Source organism: Betta splendens, chromosome 12, assembly GCF_900634795.4.
Source record: "Betta splendens chromosome 12, fBetSpl5.4, whole genome shotgun sequence".
Lineage (NCBI taxonomy): Eukaryota > Metazoa > Chordata > Actinopteri > Anabantiformes > Osphronemidae > Betta > Betta splendens.
Window position 1 is genome coordinate 8,339,173 of NC_040892.2, and position 17,061 is coordinate 8,356,233.

Here is a 17,061-nt window from a genome sequence, read left to right on the forward strand (position 1 = left end):
CATATCTATCAACTGTATTTCTTCCAGCTTCTTCCTCTTTGATTTTCATGTCATTTCTCCCTTTTGCTACTTGTATTATCTCAAATCAGTGTCTCTGTTCCATGTTCCTGCTTCCTCTCTGTGCTCCACCCTGCTGCCGCTCCCTCTTCATTCCGACCTACTTGCATTCTGCCTTTAAACATTTCATCCACAGTGCACTTGGGCTCAGTTGCCCCAGCGTGTCGTCTACCACTCGTCCATCTGTCTTGTCATCTATCTTTTTTTCCTCGTGTGTGTGTTTGTGTCTTCCCTCTTGACACAGATGTTCTCCACCTCACCTGTTCTTTTCAAGAGCCACGCGGTTGGAAAACAGCCCAGTGAATTGAGCAAGCGAACGCTCTTCAGTTTCACATAGACAGGATGACTTCACAGCATTGTTCCATGCTCCTCAGACTGCGTTGTACCCTCTCCCTTTTCCAAGCCCACCGTTCATTTCGGGTCTCCTTACTGTCACCTATCCCCAGGCTCGCGTCCCCGCGACTGTGGTGATCTGTACGCCAGCGGTCAGAGAGAGGACGGCATCTACTCTGTGTTCCCTGTGCACCACCCCGCTGGCTTCCAGGTCTACTGTGACATGACCACCGACGGAGGAGGCTGGACGGTGAGTGGGACGCATGCTACCTTCAATCCTCCAACTCGGCTGTATTAGCTGGCCTCCTGAGCAAAGCTACCATTAGCTGTTAGCTCTTAAGAACTCCCATATGCCTGGATTTTAGCTCCGTCTGCTCTATAGCTACCACAGATTTTGCTCTCTAGAGAACAACAGATTGCTAATTAGTTATGCTTTACATTAAGTGGGGCTTTCAACAGGTGGAACCAACAACAAACTGCAAAACAAATCACTGTGGTAAGAATAGGGGATGTGATGAAAAGTTACCCTCAAACCAATAATCTCCCTCAGTCTAATCTGCTCTGATGCTGAGATGTCTTCCTGTACTTGCTGTCAACCCACATTACAGGATAGTCGGCTCATTAAAACGCCGTCTTTGTGCTTCAAACTCACAAGAAGAGGCTCTTTCTGTAATAGCTGACGCATATCTGACCTGTTTATGTTTTGATTTGCGCGAAAGCCTGCGCTCTTGTCTCCGTGTAATCGAACTGTGGAAAGGATTTTGTCTTTCAAAAAGGCAACATGGAGGGGGATATTTAGAATTTCTTTAAGCGCGTGTCTCTCCCTTGATCAAACATCTGTCAGTCGTCTGCCCTCGCTGCAGTAAATGTACTTCTTTAAGCGGGAGTGTATACTGGAAGCGCTGTGTCTTTCGGGAATGAGAGACAGCGAGGTGAACAAACATTGACACAGAGCGGTTTGAAGATATATTTAGAAGTGTGGTTTTAGATGTATTTTGCTATGTGCACACACAACATCGCTTACTGGTTAAAGCCATTTATTTCCCTTTGTTCTGAAGGGTACGGTAGCAGTCCTCTGGGAGAGAGAGCGGTTCTTGAGAGAACCAAGGCCTTGTAGCACTTAAAGAGCCTGAACATTCATCTGCATGAGTCCATCATGGCTGTTTTTCTCACCCATGGGCAGATATGTGTCCAAAGACCGTCAAGGAAGGATTTAAAACGTGCCTCTAAGCACTTTGAGAGTTATTTCTGTTTGTTTTATGACATGCAAAGAAGTGCAGAATGCACGAAAAGGCCCTGTATGCTTTAAAAGGAACAAAATCCACTACTGCAGTCTGCTGCACAATAAGACAACACTGACATGACTGATGGGTATTTTCAAAATGTCTGGGGATAACATTTCAAGCCCTCCTACTTTGAACGTGTGAAAAATGATACAGAGGTGTGAAAACGTCTCTGTGTCAATTAGAATCATTCCTGAAACCTGTAAACAGCTTTGCTTTCAGTCTTGAGCCACCAGCGTGCACATGTTTCTCTCTGTACTCGACTCTTCCTCCTCATTCTTCATCCCTGACACGTAGGTTCGTTGTTTGAGCCTCTATAAGCAACATTTTGCACATTTTGGAAGGAATTAGCTAAAAATGGGGGCTGTTCCAGTTTATCTCGCGTTTCTGGGTTACACGCAGGCCTTGGGAGACCGGAGTGCTGTAGGTGCACGCAGCCCCACCCGCCACCTACCCCACTGTAAAGCAACCTGTGAGTTGGAATGCAGGCGCCTCAGAGGCACATGCCCAACAAACCTGAACCCGCAGGAGCTGTCACACTGTAGATCAGCTCCTATGGCTGATGCCATCTGTTCTGCAAAGCGTTTGTTTAAACCCTGACGATATGCAGCCACATTTGCCTAGAAACTGGGCTCCATTGTGCCGGGTTTGCTGTGGAGGAGGGTCACGGGATAAAGTCCAGGTAATCTCAGGTCCGTCTGACTCAGACGCCCGCGTTCCCGCATTCAGCTCACTCGGGTGGTGTCAGAATATGTTGCCGGGTTCCAGTGCGTGTGTGAAAGCAGCTTATGCGGCTGAAATGCTGCTGTAAGAAGAACCGGTCACCTTGGTCACCTTTCATCAAACTACCCGTGGGTAGCTGCGGCGGGGAGATTGGCTGCGTGCTCCCATGTCCAGCGGCGAAAGGCGAGGAGCGAAGGTGTGGCTGCAGCCTTTAGTTTGTCTGAAAGAAAGTCGGCTGAAAATACTTAAAATAACATTATCAGTGGGGGAGAAGCAGTATGGACGTTCCACCCAGTGATCCGTGTGTGTCCGCATGCATGTGCGTGCACTTGTAAATCGGTGACTAACTGCATGGGATGGGCAAGGTCGTAGCCTGCTATCATCAAATAAAGCAGGACTGTCAGAGTGACAGAGTGCTTAGCACAGCATGATGAAATAGAGCTACACACCAGCCTGTCAGCCAGCAAACGCGTGTGTGTGCGTCTGTCTGCGCATGAATTATTGTTTGTGCGCCTTCAGAGAGCGGCCTGAGCGCGACTCCGCTCGCTTCGGCGTCTAAGTCGGGGACCCAGCGTCTTCTCTTCAAGAATCCGCTGGTGCGCAGCTCAGATCCAGGTGATAACGCGGCCGTTAGTGATGCTGCCCGAGCCTCATTACGATCCAGCGCGGGCCGGTGGGGGGGGGCGGCTCACTGTCTGTCTGATTGTTGAGCTTAAATAAGGAATGAGCCATATGCTCCCGCCTCGTTAGCGTAGCGTGGCACGGCTGCAGAGGCTGGAGGAGAACAGGTTGCCGAGCGGAGGGAAGGTGCGGGAGCAGGCCGGGCGGAGACGGTGAACACGTCAGCGTCTCACGGGTACAGAAATAAACACCGACGAAACGGGAAACGGCCGGTAAATCTGACTCTAAGCATTCAATGCAGATGCTGTAATAAAAGTCTATTGCCGTATTGTATTTGCAGTAAAAGGCAAGAATCTCCTTTAAGTAATGGGGAGAGGAAGTCTAGATCTTGTTGTTGCTCAGTCAGCGATGACCTTTAGCAGAATCTTCACGTCTACGTCTTTGTGCCACATCCAGCTTGGAAACATTGCAGCTCATCAGGGTGAATTGTTTGCATGTGTGGATATGTTAATGCGTGGGCACACATGCAGGATATGAGCTACTTGCACTGCCATCGCTGAAATATTCCTGCAGGGCATAATGACTCACTGATCGTATATGAATTTATGTCTACGTCTTTTTTTTGTGAAGTAGCCAGACAAAGTGGTGGAGGGTTTAGCACAATGGCACCATGTCCTGTCAATCAGAGAACCTAAATACACAAAAGCTAGTTTACGTAACTTCATCAGCGGTGAGAGAATTGATTTTAATGAGGGGAAAAAACATTAGCAAGTTTAGATATCTCATATTCAGGGTGCAGATCTATAAGAACCCACCGACGTCAAATGCACTGATGTGTGAATTACGGCGTCATGTCACAGTATGCAGCATCGTCCCCCGAGGAAGGAGATTATGTCAACACTTGTGTTGTGTTGGAAGTCACACAACTACCACACTGTAATGTTTGCAGCACTTTGCACGAAAACTCAGCTGGGTTCATTAAGGAAAACCTATGGTGCTATAGTCAGGCCTCCTGTTAAGAAACAATTAAGACTGTGAGCAAAACAGCGGGGGGTGGAAGCACGGCTCCATATGGATGATGCAGATGAACTCAAAGGGTTTGGGTTCACCGTCCTCCACCGACCAATAATGCGAAACATTCTCCCCTGCAGGACGGAAACCCGTTGGCTTTGTCCAGAACCATCACGTCGCCTCTGCTTCAACTTAAAAGCAAAGACGACGTCAATTACGGCTGAAGCGTTTTCACATCAGAGAAGTTAAAAGCAGCGCTCCACTAACCCTGGATGTAAAATCTCTCAACATTTGCATATCAATGAACGTTCCACATGCAATAATGCCAGAGCTCATGTTACTGATTATTAGAGAGTAAACAGGCTGAGCTTCGCACACGAACTGTCAGTGCAGGATTTAATCGGTATTTATGATCGGCCACATGCAGCGATGACAACACACTCGTTCTTTTAATGTATAATTATGAGCATGTAGCAGTGTGACATTTTCCATCCAAAGCCCTTAATGTGCTTCTCTGTCAGCTGTCAATTGTCAAAAGTCCAACTCTAAATACGGTTCTAATAGTCATGAATCAGCCTTAAATGCACTGTGGCAGTGGGAGCTAAAATGCAGAGCATCCATCGTATTATTACGAAACTATCCCACTCGCTGATCTCCTCAAGCTCGGCCGTGGCGCAAAATGAAGATGGTGTCTCAACGTGTTCAATATTCTGGTGGAACGCGGTGCCGGAAGCCGCCGGGTCCTCGGCCATTCGCCAGCAGAAGCGCGGAGGCATTAGCGCAGGATGACGGGTGCGCCTGTCAAAGGAAAGTGGTCAGTGTTTCGCCGCCGGAGAGCGTCTGACCGCGGGGGTGGGGTGGGGGGGGGCCCGGGCCACACAAAGCGGACCGGGAGCAATCAGAAAACAGGCCGTGCATGTCCGCATTCAGCAAATGTGCTTAGAAACAGTCGCTCGCTGGGAGGGAAGTAATCCTCTGGGTACGCGCTCCGCCGAGATTTCCAATGCCATTTAAACACAGCCCCTCGACTTAGGGTAATGTCTTCTATTATTACTATTTTATTTGTTAAAAGGAAGGGACTAAAAATGACCGAGGCATAAATAATGAATGAGAGGAGATGTATCAGAGTGCAGCGTGGAACTGCATTATCAAATGGTGCTTTTATCAGAAGCACCGCAATCACTCTCAAATATTCAATTCAGCTAAGAACTGAAATGTAAAAGTTTGGGATTGAATGTACGATTGTGCGCGCGTCGTATCGCGCCTTTAGAGGCTCCGAGTGCCTTCCCAGCATTTCAAAATGGGCTTTTCAGTATCTCCGTCTGACTCAGAGGTTCTTCAATATTTTATCTCTGTTCGTTTATTGCGATCGAGAGAAAAAAAAATCAAACCCCGGATGCCTGTTTGTGCCGTTACGACTTATCTGGAAATGTTTTGTAAGACAGGGAAACTTTAAACGATGGAGCTGTTTTAATCAGAACCACCGTGTTTTCCTGTTTAGACGCATCCCGCCCGGCTGTACCTTTATTTCTTTATTAATATTGCGTGCGCTCATTAACTGGACCGAGAGGCGCCAGCGCTGTGCTGCAGAGGGAGCGTGACCCGTCCACCGCCAGCATCATCACATGGGCTCAGCCACGTCCTTTAGGACATTAGTGCCATTAGCCGCGTGTGGTTGCAGGTTATGGGAGGAAAGGTCACGCTTCTGGAACACTCACTGATTTTTATCTGGATTTATTTATTTATTTTTTACCGTTACATGAGCAAACCCAACATCACAACTGGTGGACGCTGCTTTATTCGCCATTATGTTGCTTTCACGTGGAAACGGAACGTGTCCTGCGACTCAACCAAATCCAGCACTAAACCTCATTTTATGTATGTTCTTTTACTCTGTAATTACATGTCTGTGATATCTGCCCCGGCCGGATAATCTCATCTCCACTGCATGCGTTTGTGTTACGGAGCAGACCTCGCGCTGTCTCTGGGGAGATCACCCCAGGGCTGACATTTGTGCTTCTTTCTGGTGAGAGAGCTCAACATTTGCAAGGATTAGTATTAATCTTGGCGTCTGTTGTGCAGATTAAGCAATTAATAATGCACAGCCGCTTTTTGTTTCAGTTAGAATCTTGACTGGGGATGAAACCCATGTGTGGAACAGCCAGACAGCTGCGGTCTCGTCAAGGTTGAGGAAGACGCCAGTCGTGCAAATATGCATGGTATCGAACAGACCTGATTCGACCGATATGCCAGTTATCTGTGTGTGTGTGTGTGTGTGTGTGTGTGTGTGTGTGTGTGTGTGTGTGTGGGGGGGGGGGGGGGGGCTCCCAGATATAGTGAGAAGGTGACTGTGTCTTTATACGGAGTGAAATGTTGGCTGGCGGTGAGGCGTTTGAGGACAGCACAGGCTGTTGGTCATCTATATTCTGAAAGCTGTATATTTGCAATTCGTTAAACATTCAAACTATGTTAATATATTCCAATTTATTACATGCACACACTCAACTACTCGTGTTCTACAGATTTTTGGGTGTGTTTATAAAATCCTAAGCAGACGTCTACCTGTGTCAACCTACTTTCACTTAATCCCGTAAACCAATAAGAAAAAAAAAAAGCTTTCTTGTTTATATGTTTAAAAATCAGGTTACTGCTGAAAGCAAAGAATAATCCTTTTACTTAAGCGCATGTCTGCGCAGGAATCGCGTCTGTGTGTGCGCGTTTGTGCGTGATTGTGTCTCTCCCCCTGTTCCCGCTCGCCGCCGCCGTGTTCCGAGCACATCTGTCTTTCTGATAGGATTATAAAACATTCACCAACAGATGTTTGCGGCCCTCTTTGAAGATAGCGATTCTCAGGACTGCTGTGGATTTATGAGCGCTTTCATCAGACAGTGTTGAATTCGTCACCATATCATCAATATTCCTAACAATGTAATCAAATTGAAAGCAATTGCTCCCTCGGTCTGGTTTGATCCGCCTTAGATTTCCTAAAAGAAGGCGTGTCAGCCTCATATGCTTAATTCATTTCATATTTATTTTTCTTTATTTACAGTATTTCCTCTGCAGCTTCACATTCAGGCGATCTTTTAAATCATCCGTGAGCATCTTCCATTTTATCTCCACATAAAGCGTCTCTTATGGCCCCTCCATTAATCGCCCTCTGAAGATGTTACCAATTATCTTCAGTTAGTCCGTACAGGGCGGCGGCACCGAGTGACATCTGCTGCCAAAGCGCCAAACATATAAACACGGCGTGCTCACAGTGAGTACATGCCAGGAGCTAACAAGCTATTGGCACGTTTCCTATTTTCCACGCGGTCACATGCCAGATTGTAAATCTCCCCCAATCAGCTGCGAGCGGAGCCCGCGCCGGTTCCTCCCTGTGCTCCGGTCTGTCAGTCAGGGCGTCCGTCTGCGCTCGCCGTGGGCGCCCAGCGGTTGACGGAAAGCCCGCTGAAGAGCTCAAGGCGGCTCGTTAAGTAGACTTCATCTAGTGCAGAGATTACAGGGGGCTTAATGTGATCACGTCAATGCAGCAGCCCTGTAGCGAGCGTTGGGTGAGAGGCCCGTTAAGGATCTGCTTCCTAAAAACTATTTGGCCATTTTGCTTTTTTTTTTTTTTTTTTTTTTTTTTTTTAATTCCACAACATTTGGAGGTCTAAACGTTTTAGATCGCACGCTCACTATACAGTAAAAACGACTGTCGTTCTCAGTCATTTGTGCAACGGGGTTGTTTTTCCTCCGACAGGCTGCAGGACGATGCACCAAAGATCTTATTTCTCTGAGTCTGTCACAGATTTCCCTCGACTGGGGAACGAACGTACACGCAATTTTTTTTAAAATGTCAATACTTGGTTTATGGCTTCTTGCTGACACAGACAAACAAATACATTACAGCGGACGCGGACCCCCTCGACGGTGCCGTCCTTCATCTGTATGGTCTAACTGCTGTACTACAATGTATCTGTAAAATAAAACTGCTGGTGCACGAAGAGCTGTGAAAATAAAAATCAGACATAAGAGTGAGATCAGTTTTTCTTGTGTTTAACGTGTCACTCAGCAAACACTGATCCACTGTAATGTGCGTGATCTCAATCACGTGTCAATCCTGACACCTGCCTTTGCCTGCATCACGATAATCATACAATTATATTACAGTTGCTAATTGTTTGCGATGCGTTTTCTTTCAGCAAATATTTGCTCCTGTATGGAAAAAACAACAAAAACTGTGGAGGCTGATTGTGAAAACGTTGTTTCTCTGAGAGAAGGATCGTTGAAGCTTTGTGGAGCATGCAGAGCTGCTTGTATAAAGAATTAATTACCTAAGAGCTGCAAGGAGAGGGAGAAACACTACAATATGGAGAGAGACTGACGGGAGACAACTGGCCCAGAATCGTTCTGTATTTCAGTCCTCAGATTTCAGACAGACAAAACCAGGAAATGGAGTTTAGAGAAGATTGTGTCAACAGAGGTGTTATTTAATTTCTGCAGTAATTGCGCTTTAAAGTTGGATTAATAATAGGTTGTATTGTCCGCGAGTTTGCTGTCACGTATTGTACCACATTAAATTCTAACGCGAGGTGTGGTTTTAGGACGACTGAACGCTGACAGAACGCCGCCGTTGTTCCGTTGTCCGGGGACCCGAGCATCACCTGAACAAATGTGTCAGGCTCTGACCTTGACAGACAACTTTGATGTCAGACTCTGCCCTCCAGCCAGACATCCCTCCAGCCGGGGTGTTAAGCTGCTAAACTGTGTCCGTGTGCAGGGGATGTGGTGGGGTGAGACGGCAGCAGAGGCCGATTGCATGCTGTACATACATGCACAGCATTAACACATTACAGACATCTCCTCTATGTTACTGTAAATGCACAGTTGCACTGATCGCCTCTCCTCTGTGTTTGTGTGTCGTCATGGCCGCCCACTCCCGCGCTTTATAACCCCCTTCCATTGTGATCAATGCCTTTTCCCCTCCTGAGAGCAAATGATTGCCGTCTTTGTGAGCTCCGCGTCTCCAGGGGAACATGTGCGAGCGCACAGATTCTGACCTTCGGGGTCAACATGCAATTAAACCTCGGCGAGGCGCCCGCTTCTCACCGGCACGCTGGACCGGAGGAGGCAGGACAAGTGTGTTAACCTTAATGGGAACCAACCGGACTCCTTGCTGGTTAACCTGCTGCGTGCCGCGCTGCTTTACTCGGCCACTGGCAGCAAACGGCACTATCTACATTTTACAGTAGGGGCCTCCCGTTGTGTTGGCTGTAACGACGGAATGGAGTCCTCTGCATCAGTGGAGGATGTTTGTGTGAAAGCAAAGATCATTAAGACCAGACGAACTTTTACTTTTCGACAATTTGAGCCTTTTTCCTCACAGATTATTTAAATGCATATTATAGCCCTGAGTTTTCATCATCTAAAGTCCTTTCACAGACACTGACAGTAATTTGACACATTTGTCTAGTTTCCTTTTGTGTACATTCTTCAAGGTTTATTCTGACATCTCTTTGAGTTGAGCAGGCACTTTATGCAATTTTCTTGCCTCTTAACGCCGTCTAATACCAGAAAAAACAATTAGGAAGGGATGAAAAGTAAAAACCTCGTTTTTACCATAGCATTATCAATTCGCAGTCTTCTGTTTCAGTGCGTTCGAATGTGCAATGATGGAGGCAGAGCGGTCATTTCAGGGAGGTCTTAATGCTTTGAACTTGGTGATGTTTTCATGCTACTTGGAAGCAGCCACACTTTTAACACACAGTCCTAATGTAAATCCCGTTAATGCAGCTCCTGTTTGCTCTGACTCTTCTTCACTGATTCTGCCTCATTCTTCTCCCATCAATAGCAAATTTACCAAATGATTAATTAGCATTCATCATAAACTTCAGGGAATCATTTACTGAACTGTGAATGATTGATGACATCATTTGTACATTGTTTTTGCATCTAATATCCAATACACACCAACACCTGTACTTTCCTACTTCCGTTACTGAGCATCGTGCCAATGAATTACTTTGATTTAATCCCGGTTTTCAGAACAGCTGAGCGCGATGGCCGTGTCAGAGCGAGTTAATTACTGAGCTCATCACAGACACGCGAGGCGCCAGTCTGGTGGCGCAACGCGCTGCGACTGGGGCGAAGCCGGAGAGACTCTGTTGCAGCAGATGATACGAATCCCTTTGGGCCTTCGTGTTCACTTGACGGCTTCATGCAACACTCTGCAAGCCGTGACCTCTGCACAAACCTGCCTGGGTTGTATCAAAGTGAGATTTAGAGGCAGGTGTCAGTCTGTCAGTTTGCTATTTGAATGTGGTTATTATATAAATGTCTCACTGTCAAAAAAAACCCTAGAATAAGCAATTTCATCCAGCTAAGCTTTGTTTGTGGAGCCAGAGTCTGAATAGCCCTCTGTGACATGAACCCCATTGTTGTCCTAATGCTTAAAGCTTATTATTGATCTACATTGTTGTACCAAGTGACATGTTCATTAATTACGATGAGTCAGTCTCACTGTAGTCCCATTTACTCACATGGTGGTCGGTAATGTTACCTAAAGCTCAGCAGCACGGTTGTCAGGCTGGGGAGGAGTCGGACGCGAGGAAAAGATGCCACCGATGACAGAATTTAGGTTTGTGCAAATCCGCGTGTGTTATGACGGAGGGGAATTATGCCAAAGGGACTCAGAGAGCTGTGAATGAGGAGACGAGAGCCCTAGCTTCTATGAGGATAAGGAGGAAAAAGCCCTCAAATGGCTAGATGGGGATGATAAATGATGATGACACAGTAATGATGATTAAGATGATGGTGATGAAGACAATTATGGGAATGAAAACGATGAGGATGAAGGTTGCGCAATTGCTCTACAGGATTTTGTTCTTTGTCTGCGCTGATGTTAAAAGCAAATATGGCTGTTGGTGCCATCTGGTTCCTTGTGGTATGTTAGGAGATTAGTCACGCAGAACATAAACTGTCTTGGGGAATTTTCTTTGTCATTTCAGCATTAACACAGCCTTCCAAGAGCGGGTCCTCGCCCATTTTCCATCTGCACGCAACACATTTCCAATTTGCCTGCATGCTCAGCCTGACATTTGGCATGTCAGCGCTTTTAACGGATGGTATTTTGTTGGGTGTTACAGATACAGCGCGCTCGCATATGCACAGACAAACGGTTAAGGGTGTAGCGGACCGCAAAGGTTGCCGATTAGTTGTGGGACGGGTTTTAAAGCCACGGAGAGGAGGAGCGCGCTTCAAAGCCAAGCTGGATGGAAGTAAAAATAAGCTCTGGAGTTTTGATTTAGCCCATTAAAATCACCCCCTACAGCCCATGATTGTAATTCATCATACTTATTTACAGTAGGTAGTAATATTTAGGTCGTTTGGCTTGATTGGCCTCCATTAGTTTACCTAAAACCACTGACATTATCTTGATAAAGCTGCTTTATCTAAAGTTTGCTATGAAACCATCAACATACTATAAATCCTCACCACCAATGTTTCATAAAATGGATGTTTCATCATACAGAAGTTAACTAAATATTGCAATGTATCTAATTCACCTGTGATTCCATTGCCGTTTGAACCAAAGTCAATCACAATTTAAAGGATTCATCTTATTGACATCCGACAAATTACCTTTTGAGTTGGAGGCGCGTTTGCATTATTCATTTGTGACGGAGCGCTCGTGAGTTCATTTATTTAGCTGGAGATGAGCTCAGCGCTCAACAGGGGGACTGTGGGTGAGTCATCACCGAGTGGGATGAAACGCGGCGCGAGATGAATCTCATCTGACCCCCGACCTCTTGCCTTGGCTGTGCAGGTGATCCAGCGCAGGGAGGACGGCTCGGTCAGCTTCTTCAGAGGATGGGAGTCCTACCGCGAGGGCTTCGGCAAGATCACGGGCGAACACTGGCTCGGTGAGTGTTCCAGGTGTGTGTGTGTGTGTGTGTGTGTGTGTGTGTGTGTGTGTGTGTGTGTGTGTGTGTGTGTGTGTGTGTGTGTGTGTGTGTCTGTGTGTGTGTGTGTCTGTGTGTGTCTGTGTCTGTGTGTGTGTGTTGTGCTTTTGGCAGCAAATGACTCATGTGCGTGTTGTGGAAAGCGGGGTCCCACAGCGCATCGTCGGGTTGGTTTCTAGATGGACCTACTGTAAGTACGTCGGTACAGAACCAGCGCCTCATCAACGGGTCGATGAAAAGCCCCGCGACGCGAAATTACGCTCGCGCTCAAAGCGGAGAGAGGAAGGAAACGCACCGGCCGGTGATGAGACGGGAATGGAGATAAAGAGACGCCAACAAAGGCGCAGACAGGAAGAGATTAGATGTTTGGGCTCTTCGTCTCACCCTTCACTCCCAGCGGAGAGCGCTGCAGCAAATTACAAGGTGCCTACAGAATGCACTTTATCATCGCCTTTCATTCAGCGTCACAATATCACAACGTTGCATCCAGAGACAAGCGGCTGAAGCCAGGACTCAGAGTCACACACGGCAGCAAAGATTTCACTGTTAAACAGAAAATCCTTTAAAAGGACATACTTCTAGTTTCATAGTGACCTTTAATTAGCCTGACATTTGTTGAGGCAGAGCACGAGTGTCTGAAAATGTTTTTTTTTTTTTATATCAGGTGTTAAATGTGAAAATGTACAACCAAAAACCGCATATGTGGGAGAGATCAGGACTCTTCATGTTGGTCTATTTTAAATTATACACTTCACTGCAATGTTACCACATCACAAACAAAATAGATGCGAAAGATTTCACACTTTACTGCTGATAAAAATGAGCACGGGCCACATTTCTGAAACCCTCGCTCGCCCAGTGCTGGCGCCGATGTCGCACGCTCCCCCCTACGCTCGCCTGCGCCATGATTCAGGCTAATGGAACTATAACGGTGACGGCACTTTATAGGTGGTCGTACGCTTCCCGTTCGTTGCCACCTCCAAAATCAGGTCGGGCCGCGCGTTATCGGCACCAACCGGCCGAGCGTTGGGAGAGGGAGTCGGTTCCTGAGCACATTCGGATCGAGCGGCGCAGCGTTAATGAGCTGTCGCCGTCAGAAGCCTGCGTGCGTCTTGAAGGAAAAAAACAAGATAAAAATTCTTATCAAAGTTTGCTGGAGATCAGAGCCGTGGAGTAAGTGGAGCTTGAAGGAGCCGCCTCTGTGAAAAGATGCTGAAGGTCACGGACGCTCCGGAGCACAGCTGAGCTGCTCTCCCATTAGCACTCTAGATTAAAGCATTCTTCCGTTCTTTACACGCTTCATAACAAACCTGTGAAGAGGCTGTTACGTCCCAGCAAACGCTGAGAGAAGCATCATCATCGAGGACAGGAGATGAGTTAAGAGCCTTTAATATAAAAGAAAACAAATGTTTATAGTATAGAATTTATTTACACCAACACATTGAGATGAAATGATATGATTAACTAACTACATAGTTTTATTTTAAAACCTAAGGTATTAAGTAATATTTATTATCTTCAGCATCTCGCATCCTGTCCTGAGTTTGAACTAAAAGAGATGAGGATCTCCTGTCTGATCACAATGGAAGCTGCTCTTAGAACGGTCGGTTGAGCGGCTCCAGGTCCCAGCGGCGCTGCAGCAGCATGGTGGGAGTGCAGACGGCCCCGGCTTCAGCGGGCTGCATTTAAATAAGCCAGCGGCCACTTTGAACCCTCCGTAGTGACCTTGCTCATTCAGGGGGTGTTGTTGTCTCGTCACCCCCATCATCGATTGCCCTCCGGGAAAATATGAAAAATAGATCCACGCTCGCCTACAGCCAGAAATTCATTACAGCTCCCTCCTCCGGCCCAGTATTGCTCACTAATGCCTCCCTCCGCCTCCGATCGCCGTTCTGGTTCTGGTTTCATGTCTGCGCCGCGTGCCTTAAACATCTGACGCTATGAAGGCAGTCACAATAACCGCGGCGCTAAGAGGAGCAGCCGTGGTGAGAAAAGGATGAATAGAGAAAGCGCCAGTGGCTGCTTTTAATGCATTTAACGGTTGCTACGAAACGTGTGCAGGATGAGGCAATGGGACGTAAGAGAATTCAACCAATGTGAAACTACACGCGTGAGGATCTGATGCTGCACCTGGAAAAACCATCAAGAGGTCTTTAAACTGTGGCAGTGTCGATTATTTCAAGTGACCACGCTGCCTATTATTATATTCATCTCTCTGCTTCAGATCTGACATTTTATATCATTCTAAACATAGTGTAGATTGGATTAAAGTTGTTTAAAGTAGTTCTTTAAGCAAACAAACACAGCACAGAACTACAGAATTATTAAAACGATGATGTTTAATAAGTCTCATTGGCATTTTGTTCCCTTCCCCTCCTGCACTGCTCTGTCATCAGGAGAGTGACATTTAGAGGAAACGTTCCAACAGTGCGTTCCCTGAGTTAAATTGTTAGTCTTGAAGGTCACGTTCTTGCGCTGTTAGGACTGCGTTACATCTAATCTGATTTATTGGGATAATTACCCAGTAAATCAACAGAAGAAGAAAAGCCCAAATGCTTTTAAACATCTCAAATATCACACTTTTTTTTTATTATCAGTATTAAAGTCCTGAGATAAATAAGAGAGTTGTTCCCCTTTTCATCATGTTGTGTGAAGCTAAATTACTGAGGAGATTTTAATGATGCTTTCGTTTTAGGAACAGGAAGTCGCTCCGTGCTTCTCCCACCTTGGGAATTTCACAGTCTGCTTACCGATGATGAATCTTTGCACTATGGGCAATAAAACAGACAAATTGTTACTCCTTCCCAGAAGCAACAAGGACCCCTGTACGTCTCTGGACTTTGAGTTGTGTAAAGCAGTTGGGCTGAATCCACCCCGGACAGTGAATTATAGCCTTTTTCCTCCAAGGAGCAGACTGAGAGTCGGAGCCGGACTGTCGGGGAAATTAGGGGAGACAGAATCTGCCTTTCTATCAGTGGAGGTTGGTGTATTGATGTCACGGCGTTGCCCTCACGTCCAGGCTCTTTTCATTAACGTTAGGCTGTTTTATTCACCACAGGAGTTTAGATTTCTTTTTTCCTAATTCCGCCCAGTGTTACATCCTGCCTCGAGCCTGTGTGACTGTGGCACCGCGGCGCTTGAGTGACCAGATAAACCGAACGGAGCAAGAACACCCCGGCGCCGGTCTCATTATTCTGGGGGATTTTCACTGAGCAAACCTCAGCAATGAACTGCAAATATAGGCAGTATAATAATAAGTATCTGGAGACGGAAACACACTGTCAAGCAGTATTAAAAGATACTCACAGCTTTGTCCCCGATGCAGCCTTTAAACTGTCTGATCACTTATCTTGTCCCAAGTTACTGACAGAAAGGCAAATCCACAAAGCCTGTGGTAAACACTGTGGGCAGATTGGGGCTCGCTGACACGGTGACACGGGGAGGCGTCGCTGCAGATAACGCCCAGGGAGCGCCTTCCCACCAAGACTCATTTAAAACGCCGCAATGAAAACATATTTACAGCCCAAGTCGGGCGGCTTTATCGGGCGCCTGATATGATCTACAACAGCGGGGAGGAGGAATGAGACCGACGACGCTTCACTGAAGAAGAGAAGCTGAAAGGACAGAACGTCTCCCTGACCTCAAATCACTCACTACACGGCTTCTGGCTGTGGAACGGGCGTGTTGCTTTCAGGCGCCTTCCTCTTCTGTCCAAGTTGGTTCTTCATGGATGCGCTTGGTGAAGGGAATCGGGCATTTACATGAACCTCGCTGGTTTTATCTGAGCACATATAGTGTGGGGCCTCTCTAAATTAGTCTCAGTAGCACTGTGGACGCCATGGAAACCATTAGCTGAGGCCTAAGCACTGAGGGTGAATGTAGCTTAGCTCTTCTATCAGTGAACCCCAATTTTGTTGAACTTACTTTTTCTATCTGCAGCAATTCTACTTACTGTAGTTTGGCCCCAACCCAGCGAGGATGTTCAGTCCGATAATAGTTCAACGGCAGCGCGGTGACGTCCCTCAAGAACTTGCTCACCTCCAACAAACACGATCACAGAGCCCTTTAACCCTGGACTCAAACATTTAACCCATCACTTATAACAGAGGCTTCAGGTTAAATGTTGGGGCTCCTCCCATTGCTTTCCACCATTACTAACCTCAACCATGCAAGTTTCCCAAACTGAAGTATTTTATGGTCAGATTTTCTCAGTCTCACCCCAGAGGGTAAAATGACACACATGTAGCATTTATGGATAGTTTTAATCTAAAACAAAAATACTATGCCGTTACTCAGCTGTTTGGCCAGCTTTAGGAGACATGAACTGAAAATAAGCCTTATTAAATTCCTTTAAAAAAAAAGGAACATTTCAGCCTGAGGCAGTGGGAAATAAGAGCGGATGGAAATGTTACCGCTCGTGTCCTTGTTTCCCTGACAGTTACTGTGTCATTTCCCACAGCAAGAAATTCAAACCAGATGCTATAACATCAGATCTCGGAGCAGGAGCGATAATGTTACCGCTGCACATCGGGAAAGTGCCATTTGGGCCAAACGCTGCCGACGTGGAGCGCCTGCGTTCAGCGAGTAAATAACCGAGGACTAAACGACGGCGTAACTTTATTTAAAGCGCTTATATTTTCGGATATGAAGCCCCCTGTGCTCGTCCTGTGATGATCGCTGCTCTGAATCGGCTCATCTTTCTGCGCTGGAACAAGCAGGAACACAAACGGCGTCATCACAGTAATCAAAAAATAAGTCACGGCGCTGCCGTCGACCCTCAACGCAGTGCTGCATACTTGGTTCTGTCTTTCATAGCTAGATATGCAGTTTAGCTGATGTTCAACATTAGCATGTTCTGACTGATGTTGAATGACTTTCATGAATAGTCTTTGAGTAGAACCGGCCCAACTCATCCTGTAGGTGTAATTAGACCCAGGCGACTCGACCGCCCTGCGTGGAAGAAAGTCGTCCTCGAGGTCGAAGTCCAACTCTAAAGGAAGAAGAAGAAGAAGCGACGCAGACCTCACTTCCGCCCCCGCGGACCGTTCTGCCGCCTGTCACTGAAATTGCATAAAATTATGCAAAAA

General features: G+C 46.7%; 1 protein-coding gene across 5 annotated transcripts in view; it reads left to right on the forward strand.

Moving 5' to 3' along the window:
• fibcd1b (fibrinogen C domain containing 1b) overlaps positions 1-17,061 on the forward strand; it is an 81,320-nt gene that overhangs the window by 46,523 nt on the left and 17,736 nt on the right. For all 5 annotated transcript variants that reach the window (XR_003787711.3, XM_055513373.1, XM_029168386.3 and 2 more), the window contains 2 exons: positions 504-640; positions 11,839-11,935. Coding sequence is in view for 4 of the 5 variants with exons in the window: in XM_055513373.1 (XP_055369348.1) it covers positions 504-640; positions 11,839-11,935 (234 nt within the window). In the remaining variant the exon portion in view is untranslated. The remainder of the gene's footprint in view (positions 1-503; positions 641-11,838; positions 11,936-17,061) is intronic.